The sequence below is a fragment of the Portunus trituberculatus genome, chromosome 35 (assembly GCF_017591435.1).
Source record: "Portunus trituberculatus isolate SZX2019 chromosome 35, ASM1759143v1, whole genome shotgun sequence".
Taxonomy (NCBI): domain Eukaryota; kingdom Metazoa; phylum Arthropoda; class Malacostraca; order Decapoda; family Portunidae; genus Portunus; species Portunus trituberculatus.
In genome coordinates this window covers 406,426-423,367 of record NC_059289.1, presented here as the reverse complement: position 1 = coordinate 423,367, position 16,942 = coordinate 406,426, and the positions used below count along the sequence as shown (strand labels likewise).

General features: G+C 37.4%; 1 protein-coding gene across 12 annotated transcripts in view; it reads right to left on the bottom strand.

Annotated features, from left to right (window-relative positions):
• Window positions 1-16,942, bottom strand: part of LOC123513000 (papilin-like) — a 151,220-nt gene that overhangs the window by 11,068 nt on the left and 123,210 nt on the right. For 5 of the 12 annotated variants that reach the window (XM_045269791.1, XM_045269799.1, XM_045269797.1 and 2 more), the window contains 24 exons: window positions 15,613-15,763; window positions 15,197-15,401; window positions 14,696-14,877; window positions 14,157-14,289; window positions 13,801-13,927; window positions 13,369-13,585; window positions 12,864-13,043; window positions 11,192-11,371; window positions 10,692-10,874; window positions 9,961-10,099; window positions 9,392-9,468; window positions 8,552-8,662; window positions 8,239-8,349; window positions 6,526-6,700; window positions 5,846-5,971; window positions 5,449-5,662; window positions 4,948-5,150; window positions 4,557-4,772; window positions 3,629-3,853; window positions 3,171-3,353; window positions 2,229-2,405; window positions 1,888-2,064; window positions 910-1,086; window positions 89-262 (listed from right to left, as the gene is read on the bottom strand). In XM_045269791.1, coding sequence (XP_045125726.1) covers window positions 89-262; window positions 910-1,086; window positions 1,888-2,064; window positions 2,229-2,405; window positions 3,171-3,353; window positions 3,629-3,853; window positions 4,557-4,772; window positions 4,948-5,150; window positions 5,449-5,662; window positions 5,846-5,971; window positions 6,526-6,700; window positions 8,239-8,349; window positions 8,552-8,662; window positions 9,392-9,468; window positions 9,961-10,099; window positions 10,692-10,874; window positions 11,192-11,371; window positions 12,864-13,043; window positions 13,369-13,585; window positions 13,801-13,927; window positions 14,157-14,289; window positions 14,696-14,877; window positions 15,197-15,401; window positions 15,613-15,763 — 4,043 coding nt within the window. The remainder of the gene's footprint in view (window positions 1-88; window positions 263-909; window positions 1,087-1,887; window positions 2,065-2,228; window positions 2,406-3,170; window positions 3,354-3,628; window positions 3,854-4,556; window positions 4,773-4,947; window positions 5,151-5,448; window positions 5,663-5,845; window positions 5,972-6,525; window positions 6,701-8,238; window positions 8,350-8,551; window positions 8,663-9,391; window positions 9,469-9,960; window positions 10,100-10,691; window positions 10,875-11,191; window positions 11,372-12,863; window positions 13,044-13,368; window positions 13,586-13,800; window positions 13,928-14,156; window positions 14,290-14,695; window positions 14,878-15,196; window positions 15,402-15,612; window positions 15,764-16,942) is intronic. The other 7 variants (XM_045269798.1, XM_045269802.1, XM_045269800.1 and 4 more) reach the window with 3 other exon arrangements.

The following is a 16,942-nucleotide window of genomic DNA, read 5'->3' as shown; positions in this document are numbered from 1 at the left end:
TAACATGCTCATTGCATAATACATACATGATACTTTTAAGCACAGGACACCACAGCACATCGAAAACATGAGACACTTAAGTCTTCACCTGGTTTGTCTCCGGGACAGGTTGACTCACACTCTTCTCTTGTGATATACCTGTTAGCATTACCATCACAACCTGTGTAATAGAAGGGCATGCACCTGGCTTCTGAGTAATCATAGTACCAGCGAGGGAGAGTCTCATCACACAGGCCAGAAGCTTTGGGCAGCGTGCACAGGTCTGTTAACCCAACACCAGCATACAACAAAGTTAGCACCAGCTTTACAAACCAATTGTTATGTTACTACACAAACCATCGCTTATCAACTGCTAACATAAAAATATTAAAAGGAGGATACTCAGAGAATGGGGCAGAGCAACCAAATTAATAATGTGTAATGACATAGAAACTATAAGTGCCACTATATTGATTATATTCCGACTAGCAGTCAACTAGGCAAGCTCTCTATTCAACAGTGGAACTATTGGCTAACTAAGTAAGCTCTCTATTCAACAATGGACTATTGGTTATGTTTGAAGCCCATCAATGTTTTTTTTTAACATCAATACAAATGTAGATATTAGTATAAATTTTGCCTTCACTGCATGGGTTATAACTATTCAACTGTACTAATACAGAAAAACAAAAAAAATTATTTGGCTTATTCTCATTTACTCCATGATTCATTCAAATGAGGCCCCAAAATCAAAGACCATTTTCTACTTGTGTTTAGCCTATTCTTCAACAAGGGATCTCATATATTGGGCTAAGTATCATGCCCCATGCAGTGCAGGGCAATGCTTCCTGTAGAGAAATCAACACAAATGACTGAAGATGACAACACTAGAACTGACACAGGAAGATGATTGAGGAGACAGAACCTGACCTTTGGACCGGCCTCTGATGCACCTCTGCATGCACTCTCTCTCAGAGAGGAAGTTGTTGTCATTCCCTTTGCAACCACCATACAAGAACTGTTTGCAGCTGCCTGCTTTCTCATCATAGAACCATCGCGAGTAGTTCCCTCGACAGGGGCCGGGCATCACATCCAGCAGGCAAGCATCTGCAGTCGCTCACGCCAAAAGTGGGACGGGGCCATATAACTCCACCCAAAGCAAATGTTATTCTTCACCAACCAAAGATTAGCCAGCTTTATACATATTAGATAGATTTCTTCATGAGCAGATGTTATTCTAAAACCAATTCAAAATCCAGGCAAGTATTACAGGCATTAGAGATATTACATCGTGTCCCAGAGTTCCTTAGAAAACCTTTGACCATCTTTGCAATTTTAAATAAGCACAGTTAAAAAGTGGCATCTTATGAAATCAGCTTTCCCATATCTGGATGTAAGCAATTAAGAGGCTGAATATCAACTGAATCATTTGTTCCACACATAATTGTACACCACAAATATCAATAAATCAGACTGGCATCCCTCACATTTAATCTCTATACAAAAGTGACAGATCACAAGGAAACTATTTCATAAGACACAACTTTTAAGAAAAGCACCTATCTGATTTTTGTTCAAAGAAAACTTAGTATATTTTCAGCAGAAATACTTATGAAATAGCCAATTAAAATCATAAAATGAGTGAGAATAGGTTTTTGTAACATGCATAAAAAATTTAAATAGTTGAAATACCAATATCCCCTTACATCAAACATAATATGAAATGCAAAAAAATATAAAGGAAGAATTGCTTAAGCCAATGATACCAAAAAAGCAAAGAGAATTATGTAACCTTTCCCTTATCAAAATCTTAAGAACACACCATACTGCACGCCTTTCATGTATTAGTAGCAGCAGTGATGAACACAACCCCATGCACTTTTATATGACAATAATACAATGGTGTACCTGTTTTCTCTGGAATAACACATTTCTCTTCACACTCCTCTTTGGAAGTGTAGCGGTTGTTGTTGCCAAGACATCCTCCATAGATGAAGGATTTGCAGGTGCCTGTCTGTGCGTCATGGTACCAGGAAGGTACAGACCCAGTGCATGGACCCGTGACCCGTGGCAGGTAACAAGATTCTGTGTTCACCAGAAAGCATCAATATATGTTCTTATTTCTGCAAGATACTTCATGTGTGGCAATCAAAATAAACGCATGTCAAAAATTCAAAGGAAAGCTAGAATATGGTAAAAATATTGAGCTCTGATAATGAATGTCATCATGTGGAATCATTTTGTCTTACCCATTCCTTCTGGCTCAACACAAGCAGCTTTACATTGTTCCTGTGTGTCAAACTTGTTGAGGTTGCCTTCACAGCCACCATACCAGAAGCGTGTGCAACCACCGTACTCCATGTCAAAGAACCACTTGACTGTGAAGTTGCTGCATGAGCCTCGATCCTTACTGTGGCCACAAACTTCTGCTCAAAAGAGAAGGGATCTGTGTCAGCCAAATCCTCACACAAAACATCTCACCGTTCACTATACCGTCTATTCATTAAACACAATACAAAATTACAAACTTGCATTTGATGATATGTTAATGTACATGAGAATACAGATTTCAAACAGTATTGCAAAATTTTAAGACCAGTTTAGAGTTTGAAATATTGTTAACATGGACATACATAATAAAGAAATTCAACTAATGTATTGCTATCTTGCTCCAGCATAGAACGGTTGGAACATACCAGGCCATTTATACTTTAGATGCAAACCACAATTATGAACCCTCGTTTTACAGTCAGTGGAAATTGAAAGCAGAGCAATGCAAACATTACTTCGCAAAGTCTACATATAACTTGTCTCCAAAATGTACCAGAAGTAAAAGAATACATGGCAACTAAGTCACACCCTCGGATATTCCCTCAGATATTCCTGATTCCATGTTAACAAAAAATAAGTCCATAATGAATACTGATTTTTATTTCCTCTCTCTTATTCAGTATATGTACAAAGCTACTAAATCACCCCACATCAAGTGTTTACATAAATTTCCTATTTCATCTGATACCAACTGTAAATCTCATAAGTACAAGCTATCTCATAATATAAGCTTGTTCACAAAAAAAAGTTCCATGCAAAAGCACAAAAATACACTATATCAAATGAAATAAACAAAAGGACCAAACCCATAGGTTGTTACAAATAATGGTAAAATAATATGATTTCTTCCCAAGCCTCACCTCCTGAGATGACGGGCATCTCCTCCCTGCACCCATCAAAGAATTTCCCAGTGGCGGGAGTAATACCATCAGGACAGCAGCCAAACTCTGATGCCTCGCACCCACATCCCTCCTGTTCTGGCCCCCTGGCAGGTGTGCGGCCATCCTTGCAGCATCCATAGGTTTCATACTCACATCCACATCCTGTCACAACAAGAAGGAAATTATCAGTAGAATATCCTTCAATATTCTTTTTATTCTGAAATTGGCTCCAGTTACATCTCCTGTCTACATAATCCTTCTCCTAACCAAATGACTACTTCATTAAGTTTAACTTTCATAAAGATCTATTGTTATAACATCAATATATATATATATATATATATATATATATATATATATATATATATATATATATATATATATATATATATCAAATACAGATTTTGTGCCATTCAGGACATGAAAGAGCAACTTACCTTGTGTGCCAGGTCCCTTGGCTATACTGATGCCATCTGGGCAGCAGCCATAGGGATAAGTATTGCAGGGACAGCCACTGTATTCCTCTCCAGCTGCTGGAGTATGGTTGTCTGGGCAGCAGCCAAACTGTGTGTACTGACACCCACACCCAGCATTGTTGGGGCCCCTGGCCACTGTTACCTCATCAGGACAACAGCCAAATGCACTGAATTGACAACCACAACCTGTGAAGCACAAGAGAGGATGAAGGAAGCCAAGTAAATAAGTATGAGATTAAAATGTGCAACATGGTTGTTGTTATTGATATGTATTTTTTTTTTTTATACATTTGGTTTCCCTATTTCAACAGGGCTAGGACATTACCTCATGAAAGAGGATTTGGTTTTGGCATTTGGGAACCATTACCCTCACTGGATACCCTTTTAACCCAAACGTAAAAAATTAATAATAAATTAGTAAATAAGCAAATAAATAATTTTTCTTTTTCTAGCCTTTTTTGTATGGTTTCCTTATTTTATTGAGTCTGGGACAATGCCTCCTGACAGAGGGCTTTGGTTTTGGTATATGAGAACCGTTACCCCGAGTGGATGTCCTTCCTAACCTCAGACTGAAGTCAGGATTCAAACCCATGCACATGAAGACCCTGCAGCCCCCAAAGCACTGTACCAGAGTCCCACATACTGTACATATATATATATATAATATATATATATATATATATATATATATATATATATATATATATATATATATATATATATATATATATATATATATATATATATATATATATATATATATATATATATATATATATATATATATATATATATATATATATATATATATATATATATATATATATATATATATATATATATATCCAATCACTAGAAATCAAACTCATTAAGCAGTCAAAACAAATACCCTGCAAGTTGGGTCCATGTGCCTCGGTGATATGGTCGGGACAGCAGCCAAAAGGTGAGGACAGGCAGCATCCCTCCTTATTGGGACCATGAGCAGCTGTGTAATTGTCAGGGCAGCAGCCATAGGAGGATTTGAGGCACTCTGGAGGAAGCTCAGTAGTGGTGGTGGTGGAGGTGGTGGAGATAGAGGTGGTCAAGACTGTCATTGTGGTTGTCTCTATTGTACATGAAAAAAATAGGAAGAATGAATTTAGTTAAACCAACTCAATTATATTTCTACAATATTAATTCCTTAAGATTAAAATAATGTAATGCAGTTCCTACTTTATTTAGTTAAAAAATGCAAAATACAGTTATTCTTTTTCATTATCATTACAAACAGAGGTGCCCACCCATGGGTGCTTCTGTTGTTGCATCAGGGTCTGGACAGCCCTCAAAGTCCTTCCCTTGAGCAGGTGAGACATCGTCAGGACAGCAGCCAAACACAGTGTCTTTGCAGGAATCACATGGACCTGACCCCTCACACTCAAATTCCATACAACCCATATAGTTCTTCCCAGAAGCAGGAGACATTCCATCAGGGCAACACCCAAACCTGAATAAGGGAGTAATTAAGGTATTGTCAAAACAATGAAAACTAAACTATACAAGATGCAACACAATTAACTTCAAGTTGTGTGAGGATCAAGTTTAAGAAATGAGCCTTTCAGAATGCTAATGCCAACTTGCAAATCATGCTTAAAAACTTTAAATTTTGCTGATGTACAGATAAAATCTCCTCTCTTAAAGCCTGTGCCAAACTGTAATGAAGATACAAACATTATATTCCAGATATATTGTTGCAACAATAACATGAAATTTGTCACACCATAAATCTTTTCATCCAAACTCACTCGGTGTTCATGCAGTCATAAGCAATCAGATCCTCACAGCCCTCCTCATCTGGTCCACTTGCTTCTGTGATGCCATCTTTGCAGCAGCCATACAGGGAGTTGTCACACAGTGACACGCTGGCACAACCCTTATTCTTTGGCCCCTCAGCAGGCGTTACATCATCAGGACAGCATCCATACTGTGTGTCCTTGCAAGTTTCAATGCGAGAGCAACCTGAAAGATGAAACTATACTTAATGGTGTGATTTTTATTTTGTCTTGCTTTTTTGAAAAGTATGAAAACATTAGCAATTACTGTACTTATTTAAAACCACACACTAGAATTATGGAACCCTAAAATATAATTTTACTTATGAGATTAGAACAAGACCCTCCCTGCCTGTGGTCATGCACGTACCTTTCTGGAAGGGTCCTTCTGCTGGAGTCATCTTATCTTGACAGCACCCAAATTCAGTCTCCTCACAGTTCTTTGGTTCTTTTGGTTTTGGCTTGCACTTCTTCTTCTTCTTTGACTTTTTAGAATCTTAATGAAAAAACAATTTAACCATCATTTATTGTAAAAATTTGTAGTTTCATATATTTCAGGCTGATCAAGATGATAGGATGCTGGGGTACTCATCACAGTAGTAAAACAAGTCACACAATTAAATAACACTTCTGAAATTATAAACTTATCAAAATCATTATTTCTATTTACAGACATTTACAGATTACAGAATGTTGCAATATATGGCTGGCATGAGATGGCAAGTGAAGAGGTGGCAGAGAGGTGTGTTAAGGAGTTAGAAGTGAACTCACACAGGGACGACTTCACTGATATGGGCATGTAAGTTGGTCAGGAGGAGAAAGTACAACAAAAGTGGTGGAAAATATGGAATTTTTTTAAAGTGAGAAATTGGAAGACAAGGAGAAAGTGTATTCAGTAAAACATGAATCTGCTGGGAGTGAATGAGATGTACAAGATAAATTAGAGTAGAGAAGAGTCATTGCACATCCAACCACATTGTGGTGGGAAAAAGATGTAAAACTAAAAAGAAGAAAGATCATATGCTAAAACTGATTAAAAACTAAAATCACCTTTCTTAGAGGGCACAGTAGTAGTTTCCTTCACCTCAGTAACTGTTTCATCACCAGAGCCAAAGCCAAAGCCAGAACCCAGACCAGAGCTGAACCAGCCAGACAGTCCAGATCCCAAGCCATACCCAGACTCCCCAAAGCCGGAGCCTTCCTCAGCTTCATCACTAAGAGTTACCTGATAAAGGAATGTTGGGATACAAACAGCTCCAAAATACAATTATCTTTGATTCTAGCACCTTTGTTAGGAGTGTTGCTCTTCCCTACTCACTCAAAGCATCATGTGGTCAGTCTAGCAAGTAGCAAATTCATTTTTCATCTCAAACACCCCAAGGCTTAAATCCCAGTTTGGACATATAATAGACAATAGACCAGACAGTTAGACTGATTCAAAATATCCAAAAGTCAATATATTCTCCTACTAGGATAAACAGTCTCCTCATTTTATAAATTGGTCAAGTCATAATTTGCACTATCAGTAACTTGAGTCACATGAATGAGTCCAACATATTCAATGATGAGCCTTGAAATAAAGTGTGACTGACATGTGTCATGTAAAGGAACAGACAAGAGTTAAGTTGCAGTCTGTGTAGCAACTTTTGCACAATTTAAAAACTAAACATTCATTAATTAGAAGTGTTACTAATTACTTGGTCATTAAGGAAAAGTTATGCCTTTAAAACACTAAATTGTAAATTTACTACTTATTTCAAGTTTCAATGTTACCTGGATGTCACTTGACCAGATTTATGTAAATAACTACAGACTACAGTAAAGTACGTTAGTGCATTAATATGATTAATCTTATCAATCTTGTATAGCAAATGTTAGCTTTTTAGTTTTTTATATCTATATTAGTACCAAATGAAAAAAGGAAATCTATCTACTAGCCTATCTTGTTGGACATACATTTTCTTTTGAAAATGTCCTCATTATCAACTATAAGACTGGAGTTTTTGCTGAAGTATGATTTAAAATCCGTTATTTATCCAATTGCCAAGCTGTCAATCCAATATAGGGTGACAAAGCACCACATCCTCACACACACACACACCTTTCACATTCTTAACACTGGCAGCCCTGCAGCCCTCAGTTTAATAGGGATGGTTTGTGAACAACCATAATGTACCTCAGCACCTTAGCCATAACACAACTGCCCACACACACTGCTTCCACAGCAAGGCTTAATACATCAACTCAAATTGATTACTGATTAAAGAAGACTTTTTTCACCAAATTCAATGTAATTTAACCAATTTAAAGTGTAAATATATATGATTGCCAGTGTCATAAAATCTCAAATAACAGCCAAAAGCTGAAGCAAAGTTCTGCTTATGGATGGCTTATTTCATTTAGTAACCTCAAGCTTTATGGAACATGCTCTGCTGATATCTTAAGCAATGCCCTTAATTATCAGATATGCAAAGCAAAACTGAACTTGGTCCCTCAATATATAGCACTGGCAGAAATAATTCCCAAAATGTACATTTCCCTGCAAACATTAAGTAATATTTTCCTTTCCACGATTGGCTCACAACACGCCAGCTAGTCTGAACAAGTTGTGATGTCAAGCTTGGGAGTTCTTTAAGCAATCAGTGGCATCTGCTTATTTAGGAGGCACAATGTCAGTCTGTGTGAAGCATTGCCCACTTGGCTTCTCTAGTACTGACATACCAAACAGGAAGCCTTTCTTATGCCACCAACAAAATGGTTTACCTCTTTGTGTGACCGTTTTTTTCGAAACTCTAACTTAGTTATTTCACTAGAAATAACCTCTATATCTTGCTCTTCTTCCTCTTCTGATGAAATTTCTTCACTGGATTCTTCCTATAAAATGTGAGTTTGATGCACATCACATCATCCTACAACTTAGAACAATAACCCTCATGATAAATTATTGAAAAATAAATCAATTGAAATTTTAAAGAAAATGCTTTAAAATACAATGCCTAATAAAATTAATATGATATGAACCACATAACATTTCAAAGCAAGTCTTGATACTGATTCAGTAGCAGCCAGTACTTACTGAGGATGAACTAGAACTCTCACTCTCCTCATGCTCCTCTTCCTCTTCTTTATCTTTTCCATCCTCAGTCACAGTCTCAGGTGGATCAGTTCCTTTATCTCCAGCACTTTCCTGAAGATCAAAGACAATATCTTAATTACTTTCATCAATCAAAACTCATCTCCTTCCTATGAAAAGATGATCACTGCTGAACATCAATTTAAAATGTTCTCAGATACAAACTACATAGATGTGAGATCTTTCTTTACCTTAGAGGAGGGAAGTAGGACTAGAAATCATGGCAGGAAGATTAGAAAGCAAGGCTGCAGGTTAGATAGAAGAAAATATTTCTTTAGTCATAGGGAGGTAGACTTCTGGAATGCATTACCAGAGAGGGTTGTAAATAGCACTAGTTTGACAATGTTTAAAAACAGATTAGATAAGCACTTAAATTTATTAGATTTATAATTATGTATAGTGCTGCATGATAGTTTTTATAAGAAATTTACTATAGTTAAACAAGACATGACATAAGATTGTAGAGGAATTCGCTGCAGGACTTAGCCCTGTTAATGGGCCAAATATTTACAATTAGTATATAATGTATTGTGTACTTGTAAGTGTATCTTTAAGTACTGATGACGAGGTCGCTGTGCGACTGATACAGGATAACCTAGATGGGCCCTGGTGGCCCTTTGTTATCCTATTATTTATGTTATGTTATGTTAAAACACCACTTCTATATTGATCACTCCAAGATATACAACTAAAAAAAACTTGTGCATTACTATACGAGATATAGTATTCATCACAACAATATGAATAAGAATAAGAATTGGAATAAGTAAATGTCAACAATACCTTCACATCCTCCTCCTCTTCACAGATTTCATCCTCACTTTCTAGGTCCACCTGGTTGCCATAATCAAGTACTTCATCTTTAAACCAGAGAGATCAACTGGGATTAAAACCTGCCACCAGTGCCATGCCTCAATAAAAATAATTAAATGTAGCATCCTTCATCTTATATCTTATACAAGCACAACCCACATTAAGATAAATATTTCAATGTAAAGACTATACAAGATATTTGATTGAACACAATTATCCAGACATAATATCTCAAATCATGCAGTAATGATGTAACTTATTAAATGAGAGAGAGAGAGAGAGAGAGAGAGAGAGAGAGAGAGAGAGAGAGAGAGAGAGAGAGAGAGAGAGAGAGAGAGAGAGAGAGAGAGAGAGAGAGAGAGAGAGAGAGAGAGAGTCATCTCAACAGCAGAAGACCTGGAGATGGAGTGAATGAACATAAATAAAAAAATAATCTACAACCATGAAAAGTGAGAGATTTTGTATGCTGGCCAAACCCTCAAAGAAATATAAGAATGGTGAGGAAAATTATAACGATGGGGGTTATATTTCCTGCATACCATCTCCACAAGGGTGATTGTTGCAGGTGTCAATGGAATGCAGTATGGTGTTCACGTCACACTGCAGTTTTCCTGATTTATCCCCAAAGAAGCAGAATAACTTGCGGGTCTTTCTGCCACCTCCACATTCTTTGTTGCACTGAGGGAGAAAAAAGTTTAATGAGTACATATCCTACTGTAAGATACAGATGCACCTTCATAATATTAGTGTTTATACAGGAGAAAGGTGAATCCTGAACATTTTACAGAGAATAAGAATATTCATTATCATAACTTGAGGTACATATTCCAAACTGTCATCAAGCTTACCATAAGTCCTTGTAGCATGAAAAATTTACAAGTTTAAAAGTAATAAACAATGAAAGCATATGCATGACTTCTGACAAGTTATTTTCAAATATATATGACAAAAATTCAAATTTATCAAACAAATAAATTTCAATTGACATTGAAAGGATAATCATCATCACATTACTGGACTAAAGCAGATACATTTTAAAACAAATGGCTACAAGAATAAAAACTACCAAGTCATCAAAGTTTAGGAAGAATTTGCAGTGATGACAAAAGAAATAAATGTTCACAGTAAAACATTGCACAAAGTATTATAGCAAAATAATAAACATTACAAAAGAAATGTAGCATAAGGCTACTCTTACTTAAAAAAAAAAAACTGCTACAGCATTTACACTTTGCCAGTGAAAGAACAACACAAGAGTAGCAGCACTCACCCTTGTCCATGGTCCTACAAACCAGTTGGCTTTGCAAGCATCAGTTGAGTTGCATGGCTTGCTCTCACTGAAGCGAGTCGCAGCATCACAGGTGGTTTCATTAACTACCAGCAGTACCCCATTATCCCATGAGCCACAGAAGACCTCACGCAGCATTACACCCACCCCACACTCAGAAGAGCACTGCAGTTGGCCATTAAAAAAGGTAATGCAGGTTACTTTCCATAGTAAAATGAATCAAGCAAATATTCCTGTCTCAGTGTACAATCATAATGGAAAAAAAGTAGCTTTTTGTACCACCTTTCAAAACTAACATGACATAAAGTTTGGATTCCGAGTCAAAGAAATGATCCAATATACCCTATTGACTTTTACAACTACAGTTCCAATGAAACAAATTTGTGATTATACATATTATTACCATGCCAAAAGAATATCAAACAGCTTTTGTATTCTAGTTATATCAAAGCAAAGTAACAGCAAGAATATTGAGTACACACCTCACTCCATTCTGAGGCATACCACTTGTATTCACAGGGCACAATTTCAGCATCAGGGCAATTGCGAATGGCTTCTGGCTTGCGTGAAGCTGAGCAGAATTCCTCATCAACGAGAACCCCCTTCTTGCTTGCACACAGGACTGATCGGGACTCCTTAGTTTGGTCGCAAGTGATGCCACACTGAAAATTGATATATCCCTGTTAATATACTAAGAAAAGTTTAGACCTCTTGACTATTCTTATCTTAAAAATGAAATCCCCACTGAAAAAATAGCCTGATGAGGATCTTCAAGTTAATCCTTTCATGTATGTAAGGTGGGAAGTGGGTTATACTATAAAACCAACAACACTTAACCCTCTATCATGCCTTCTGATACCACGTTCTATTGGTATCACACACTCAAAAAGCTGCACATAAATCAGTATCATGCACAAAATTACTGCTATCATGCACTGTCATTCAAAAACTGCCAGATTATATTATAATATGTGATAGATGAGTTTCTCTATATACTTTAATTGATCTTCTCTATATACTTTGAGAAATAGTTCTTCACATATTTCCCCAATCTACACACCCACCTCAGTTCCTGATCGTCCACAATAAGATACTGTATTTGACAGCATATAATGGATAGACCTTTTTTCCAGTACTTTTACCTACCCTAACTGCATGCATCATTATTTTATTGGTGGTACTTATTATCATTACCAATAATATTACTTTAAAAACAAATTATCGTAAAAAATGAAAGCTATCTAACCTGTGAGGCTGACTCATGTTCATAAATATCAGCTGATTGGCACTCTGACTTAATGCCATCTAGCAGTGAAGAGTGACATTAGGCTCAAGATTATAACAAATCACCTCAACACCCTCACCGTTATGGCAGCAGGAGGAAAAAGATTGACCTACACAATCACCTACAAATTACAAGTGGTACATTATGCCAAGGAGCATGCCAACAGGGTAGCAGCAAGAACTTTTAGGCCACTACACACAAAAAATTCAGTGTCTGGCAACAAGACAACCTGAAGAATGCAAAGAAAGATAAATGTTTTCTGTAATGTGCAGTTAGACTGCTTTCAACAGTATATGCTTAAATAACTATGCTAAAACCTTTTTTTCTGAATTTAACTTGCTGAAATAGGTGTGTGTCTTATATACCCCTGCATCCTATTTCCTGTCAAATATGCCAAATAAAATACTTTAAAATGTATGTTGTTATTAGGATTCTTGATTAATTTATTTTTATACTGTATTATTTCTTCATCTTTATACTATTATATGGTGTAAAAAATTGGACAAAAGGGGACAAAAAAAAAGACAGTTTAGAGGTCCTAGTGCCCATCTGGATTATTACCATGGGATCTTCACTTCAGGCTATCACAATTTCAGCTATTGCGCAGTGATGGCTGCACCAATCAGCCACGATAGCAGAGGGTTGAGTGTAGATAAACTGTAGCACGCAGTGTCATGACTCATTTTGACCTATACAAGTTCTAGCATGCGAGCCATATTCCAAACAAAGGTCATATGCCAAGCAAATTTTTTCATGTCCAAACAGGACATATACCAAGTTGGACTTCTTCTAATGTGGACATATACCACAGTGCAAGAAAATAAGAAAGAATAATTAAACCAATAAGAACAACAGAATATATGGCTTACTCCACTCCAGTCTGAAGTAACCCAGTCCACACCACTGCAAGGGATCTTTTCACAGAGCTTCTCATTGTCTGGCTTCTCCTCAGTACAGGCGCTGTCATCCAGAAGCTCTATCTCACCGTCTTTCATCAGGTGACACCTCACCTTGCGGTACTGACGGCCAACCCCACACAGTTTGCTGCACTGGGGAGAAGAAAAATATGCATTCATCATCCATATATGACAGAGCATGGCACTCTTGATATTCAAGATTATGTTATACTTTGTGACAGAAGATCCTTTTGTATGTAACTTAAAAAGAATGTGCTATGATGAAATTGTCACATTGACAGTAGTACAAATAAGACAAAGTGAGAATGCATGATAAAATGAAGCAAAATAACTTCCGGGTTTTCTGCTGCCTCAACATTATTTGCTGTATTTAGGGATAAGGGAGAAAAGTTTATTGAGTACACACCATGTTACAGGATACAAGGACAAGATAGGTAGGCAAAAAAATTATACTCACGGGGGTCCACTCCCCCACATGCCATGAAGCACACACTTCTTCCTGGTTGCACTCCCTCACTCTGTCAGGAGATGGTCCAGCTACATCAGTGCATAGCGAGTCATTCACCACTGATAGCCGGCCTTCTGTGAATTTCTGACCACAGAACACATGACGGAACTGCCAGCCCTTGGTGCCACAGGAGCTGGTACAGGGCGTCCAGTCTCCCACCTGCCACCTGGAATACAAGTGACAAGAACACAATTATAACAATTTGAAGTTTTTTTTTTATGAAAATTTTAGATTTACAAAGGACAGCATACTCATCACAAAACCAAATGGCTCCAGCTTTTTAACACATTTACACAAATCAAAATAAAGCTATAACTAATACAAAAATAGGTCATTCACACTGCACTTCATCCTATGTACAAAAACTAGACCTTGACTCACTCAGCTTGGCAGGGCTGCTCATTGCAAATCCTCTCGGTTTCAGGCTGGAGGCGAGGATCACAAAGATATTCTGAGGCAGGTTCCAAGTTACTGCTATGAGCACATGTCACATTTCGAACCTGGAGACCTGGAAAATTTAAAGAACAGATAAAATTACTGTAGATTCTACATAAGGATAAGAATGTGTGTGTGTGTGTGTTTCACTGTTTGATGTGTGTGTGTGTGTGTGTGTGTGTGTGTGTGTGTGTGTGTGTGTGTGTGTGTGTGTGTGTGTGTGTGTGGTCATTTCCTTGTGAGCAATTGGTGGTCTGGTATATAAACAGATTAAAAGCAAAATACAGTAATCTACAACTCACCGCCACCACATTCCTCTGAACATTCCCCATATGTCCCATAGATCCAGTCATACGTCTCCGCTTTGGCCTGTGTCACACCCTTCGGCACGCTGTACTCATAAGCCACACCCTCATTCTTCTCTTGGTACAACAGCTGCAAGCCAATGAAATGTTATAACATGACCAAAGAAAGAATACCAAGACCTACTTCCTTATTATCCAGTGTATGCCACTCACATTGCATTCATACTTTTTTTCTTTTGCCTGACTCAACATCCTACATGGTTTTCTTGATCTTTTGACATGTTAAACTAAAGTAGCTCTCACAAGTTTCTAACAATTTCCAGAAGTTCTACACTAAGATCCATGGTTCATTGTATAGACAAATAACTATGTACTTACTTATCACCTATTAGTCTATCTATATTTCTGGCAGACATAATCCCTTAAAAAAAATGTGCTGTCTGACAGGACATGACATCTTTCATATTAGTGTGAAACAGTATAAATGGTACGTCCATATTAAGAAGAAATTAAAGATAGGAGTTTGCACTACACACCACAATGAAGAGGGGCTCCGTGGTGGGTCCAAGGGCACGAATCACTTCAGGGGCAAAGATCCCAACGCCACCATTAGCCTTCCTCTCGTAGTGGAAGGTGGTGCCGGCAAACTCTCTCGCTCGTGGGAAGTCAATTCTCCAGTTGCCATTAAGGTAAAAGAAGCCAGTTGTGTTTCTAATGCCTGGAAGGAAATACAGATGCTGATGCAACACTTTTAATGAAACTCCATAGGCTCACTTCACCAAGCTTAGACAGAATTTTTTTTCTATATTTTTAATTGTTGTAGAAAAATCCATCTTAAAAATTATTGACATTAAAAGAATATTATTTGTTTCAGTGCTTCATGTATTATGGTTTTTGTTTATGTACTATAGAAGTGTTGTTGTGCCATGGATGTGATGATGTATATTACCATCCCATTCTGTTTTTTTACTACGACTTAATAAAATAAAGAACACATCACATCACAGGAGAACAACATATATCTATTTCTCAATTACCTAAATAGTTGTTGGTGGCTGCAAGCTCTTCCACATATATGTTTGTGGCACCAGCAGGAATGAGTACAATGTCATTATAGCCAACAGTGAGTGTCTTCTGCATGAAGTCCCCCTTGACCGTGTTGCAAGTGCTGCCATCACCGCCACACACCCGACACTTGTCCTCCTTGGCTGATGAGCCCAAGATCCGGTCACACCCAACACGCTGGCAGAAAAGAAGATTCACAACAATACCTTCAGCACGTTATGTTGACATTTTTCTTTTAAAGTACCTAAAAAAAAAAAAATCTCTTCTTACAGCTGGAGATAAAAAAAAAAAGGCATAAATCTGGTAATACTAAACAGAGTAATCAATGAAATATATGTTCTGAATAAAGGGACACTTCATCTCATCACTTCTATCACCCAAGACTCACCATGCACTGGCCATCCACACACACGTCAAAACCTTCACTGTCACAAGGAGTCCCATCTTCCACCTTTTGGGCTTGGCGGTAGTAAAACCTCTCCCCTTCTGGTTGACAATTTAGTTCACATTTCTTGGGAGCCTTCATGTGAGGTACCCAGCTGTTGAAACCAAGGAAAGTCCTTTAAAATGCTAGTATAGGAGGAGGAATTGAAATTATGCTACAATAAGAAGTGTTATATCCTTGGTGGAACATTCTTTTTCCATTACGTTTGCACACAACCTGCAATAAAGATACTCACAGATCACACCATTGTCTAAATCTAATGTACCTATATCATGCACAAAACAGTAATGTAGCACAATTTGCTAATGGTTAACTGTATTAGCTGATCACTCACAAATTTCTACACAACCTTACTGAGGCACCTTGTGAACGAATGCTATTCATGAACTCTCTACTAGCCAACCTCAGTCTGATACAAGATTTTCAATAACTGAAGCCTTTAAGAAATATTTGTTTATTAGAAAACTAAGAACACTGCAATAATATCAGTTTGTCAGGATTCTGTAGAAATCAGATATTGTAGAATCATTTGGCAAGCAGCCTGCTTCAAGTAAGGGCTTTATCCTGGCATAAAACACAAGTTATAGCAATACTGTATATACCTGTCTGGAGCTAAAAACCATTGCAAAAATCTTTAAGGACATGCAAGAAATAATCACACCATGCAGTCTTTAAAGTATTGACTCAAAGCCTTCAAACTTTTATAATCGACAAGTGTACAATAGATTGCAGCTTTAGGTAACATTTTACCATTAAAACCACACAAATGACAATAACAGTTTAGATTCCTTGCATTTAAAACAAGCACTGATAAAAAAATCATTGAGTTTCTGTAATTAAAAATTGAAATAATTCTTGCATTCTGGGACTTTTGAGACACTATGCTGAGACACTCTGAAACACCTTCAGTTGTTTTGACAGCATAAATGTAACAGTAATCCTGACTTACAACAAAGAGAGAAGTGTCCGAGGTCTTATAATACAATGCAGTTTATAATAAAAGCTAAGCTATCATTAGAAAACACTACATCTTTGTGTATGTGTTGAATGCTTCTTGGAGGTGCACATTGATTTCTCCACACAGCATGCACCTTAGTTCTGACAAGGGAGGGAGAACAGGTACTGCTGCCTTCCTGTTTGTGCATGTGTGTGTCTTACAGAGGCACTGCTCACTGTCTCCTGAAGGTGCCCCTGCAAGACCCATGCCAGACTGCCCCACCAAGCACAGGTCATGCCATTACTACCTCGTCAGCCAGGCTCATCGGGGGAAAGG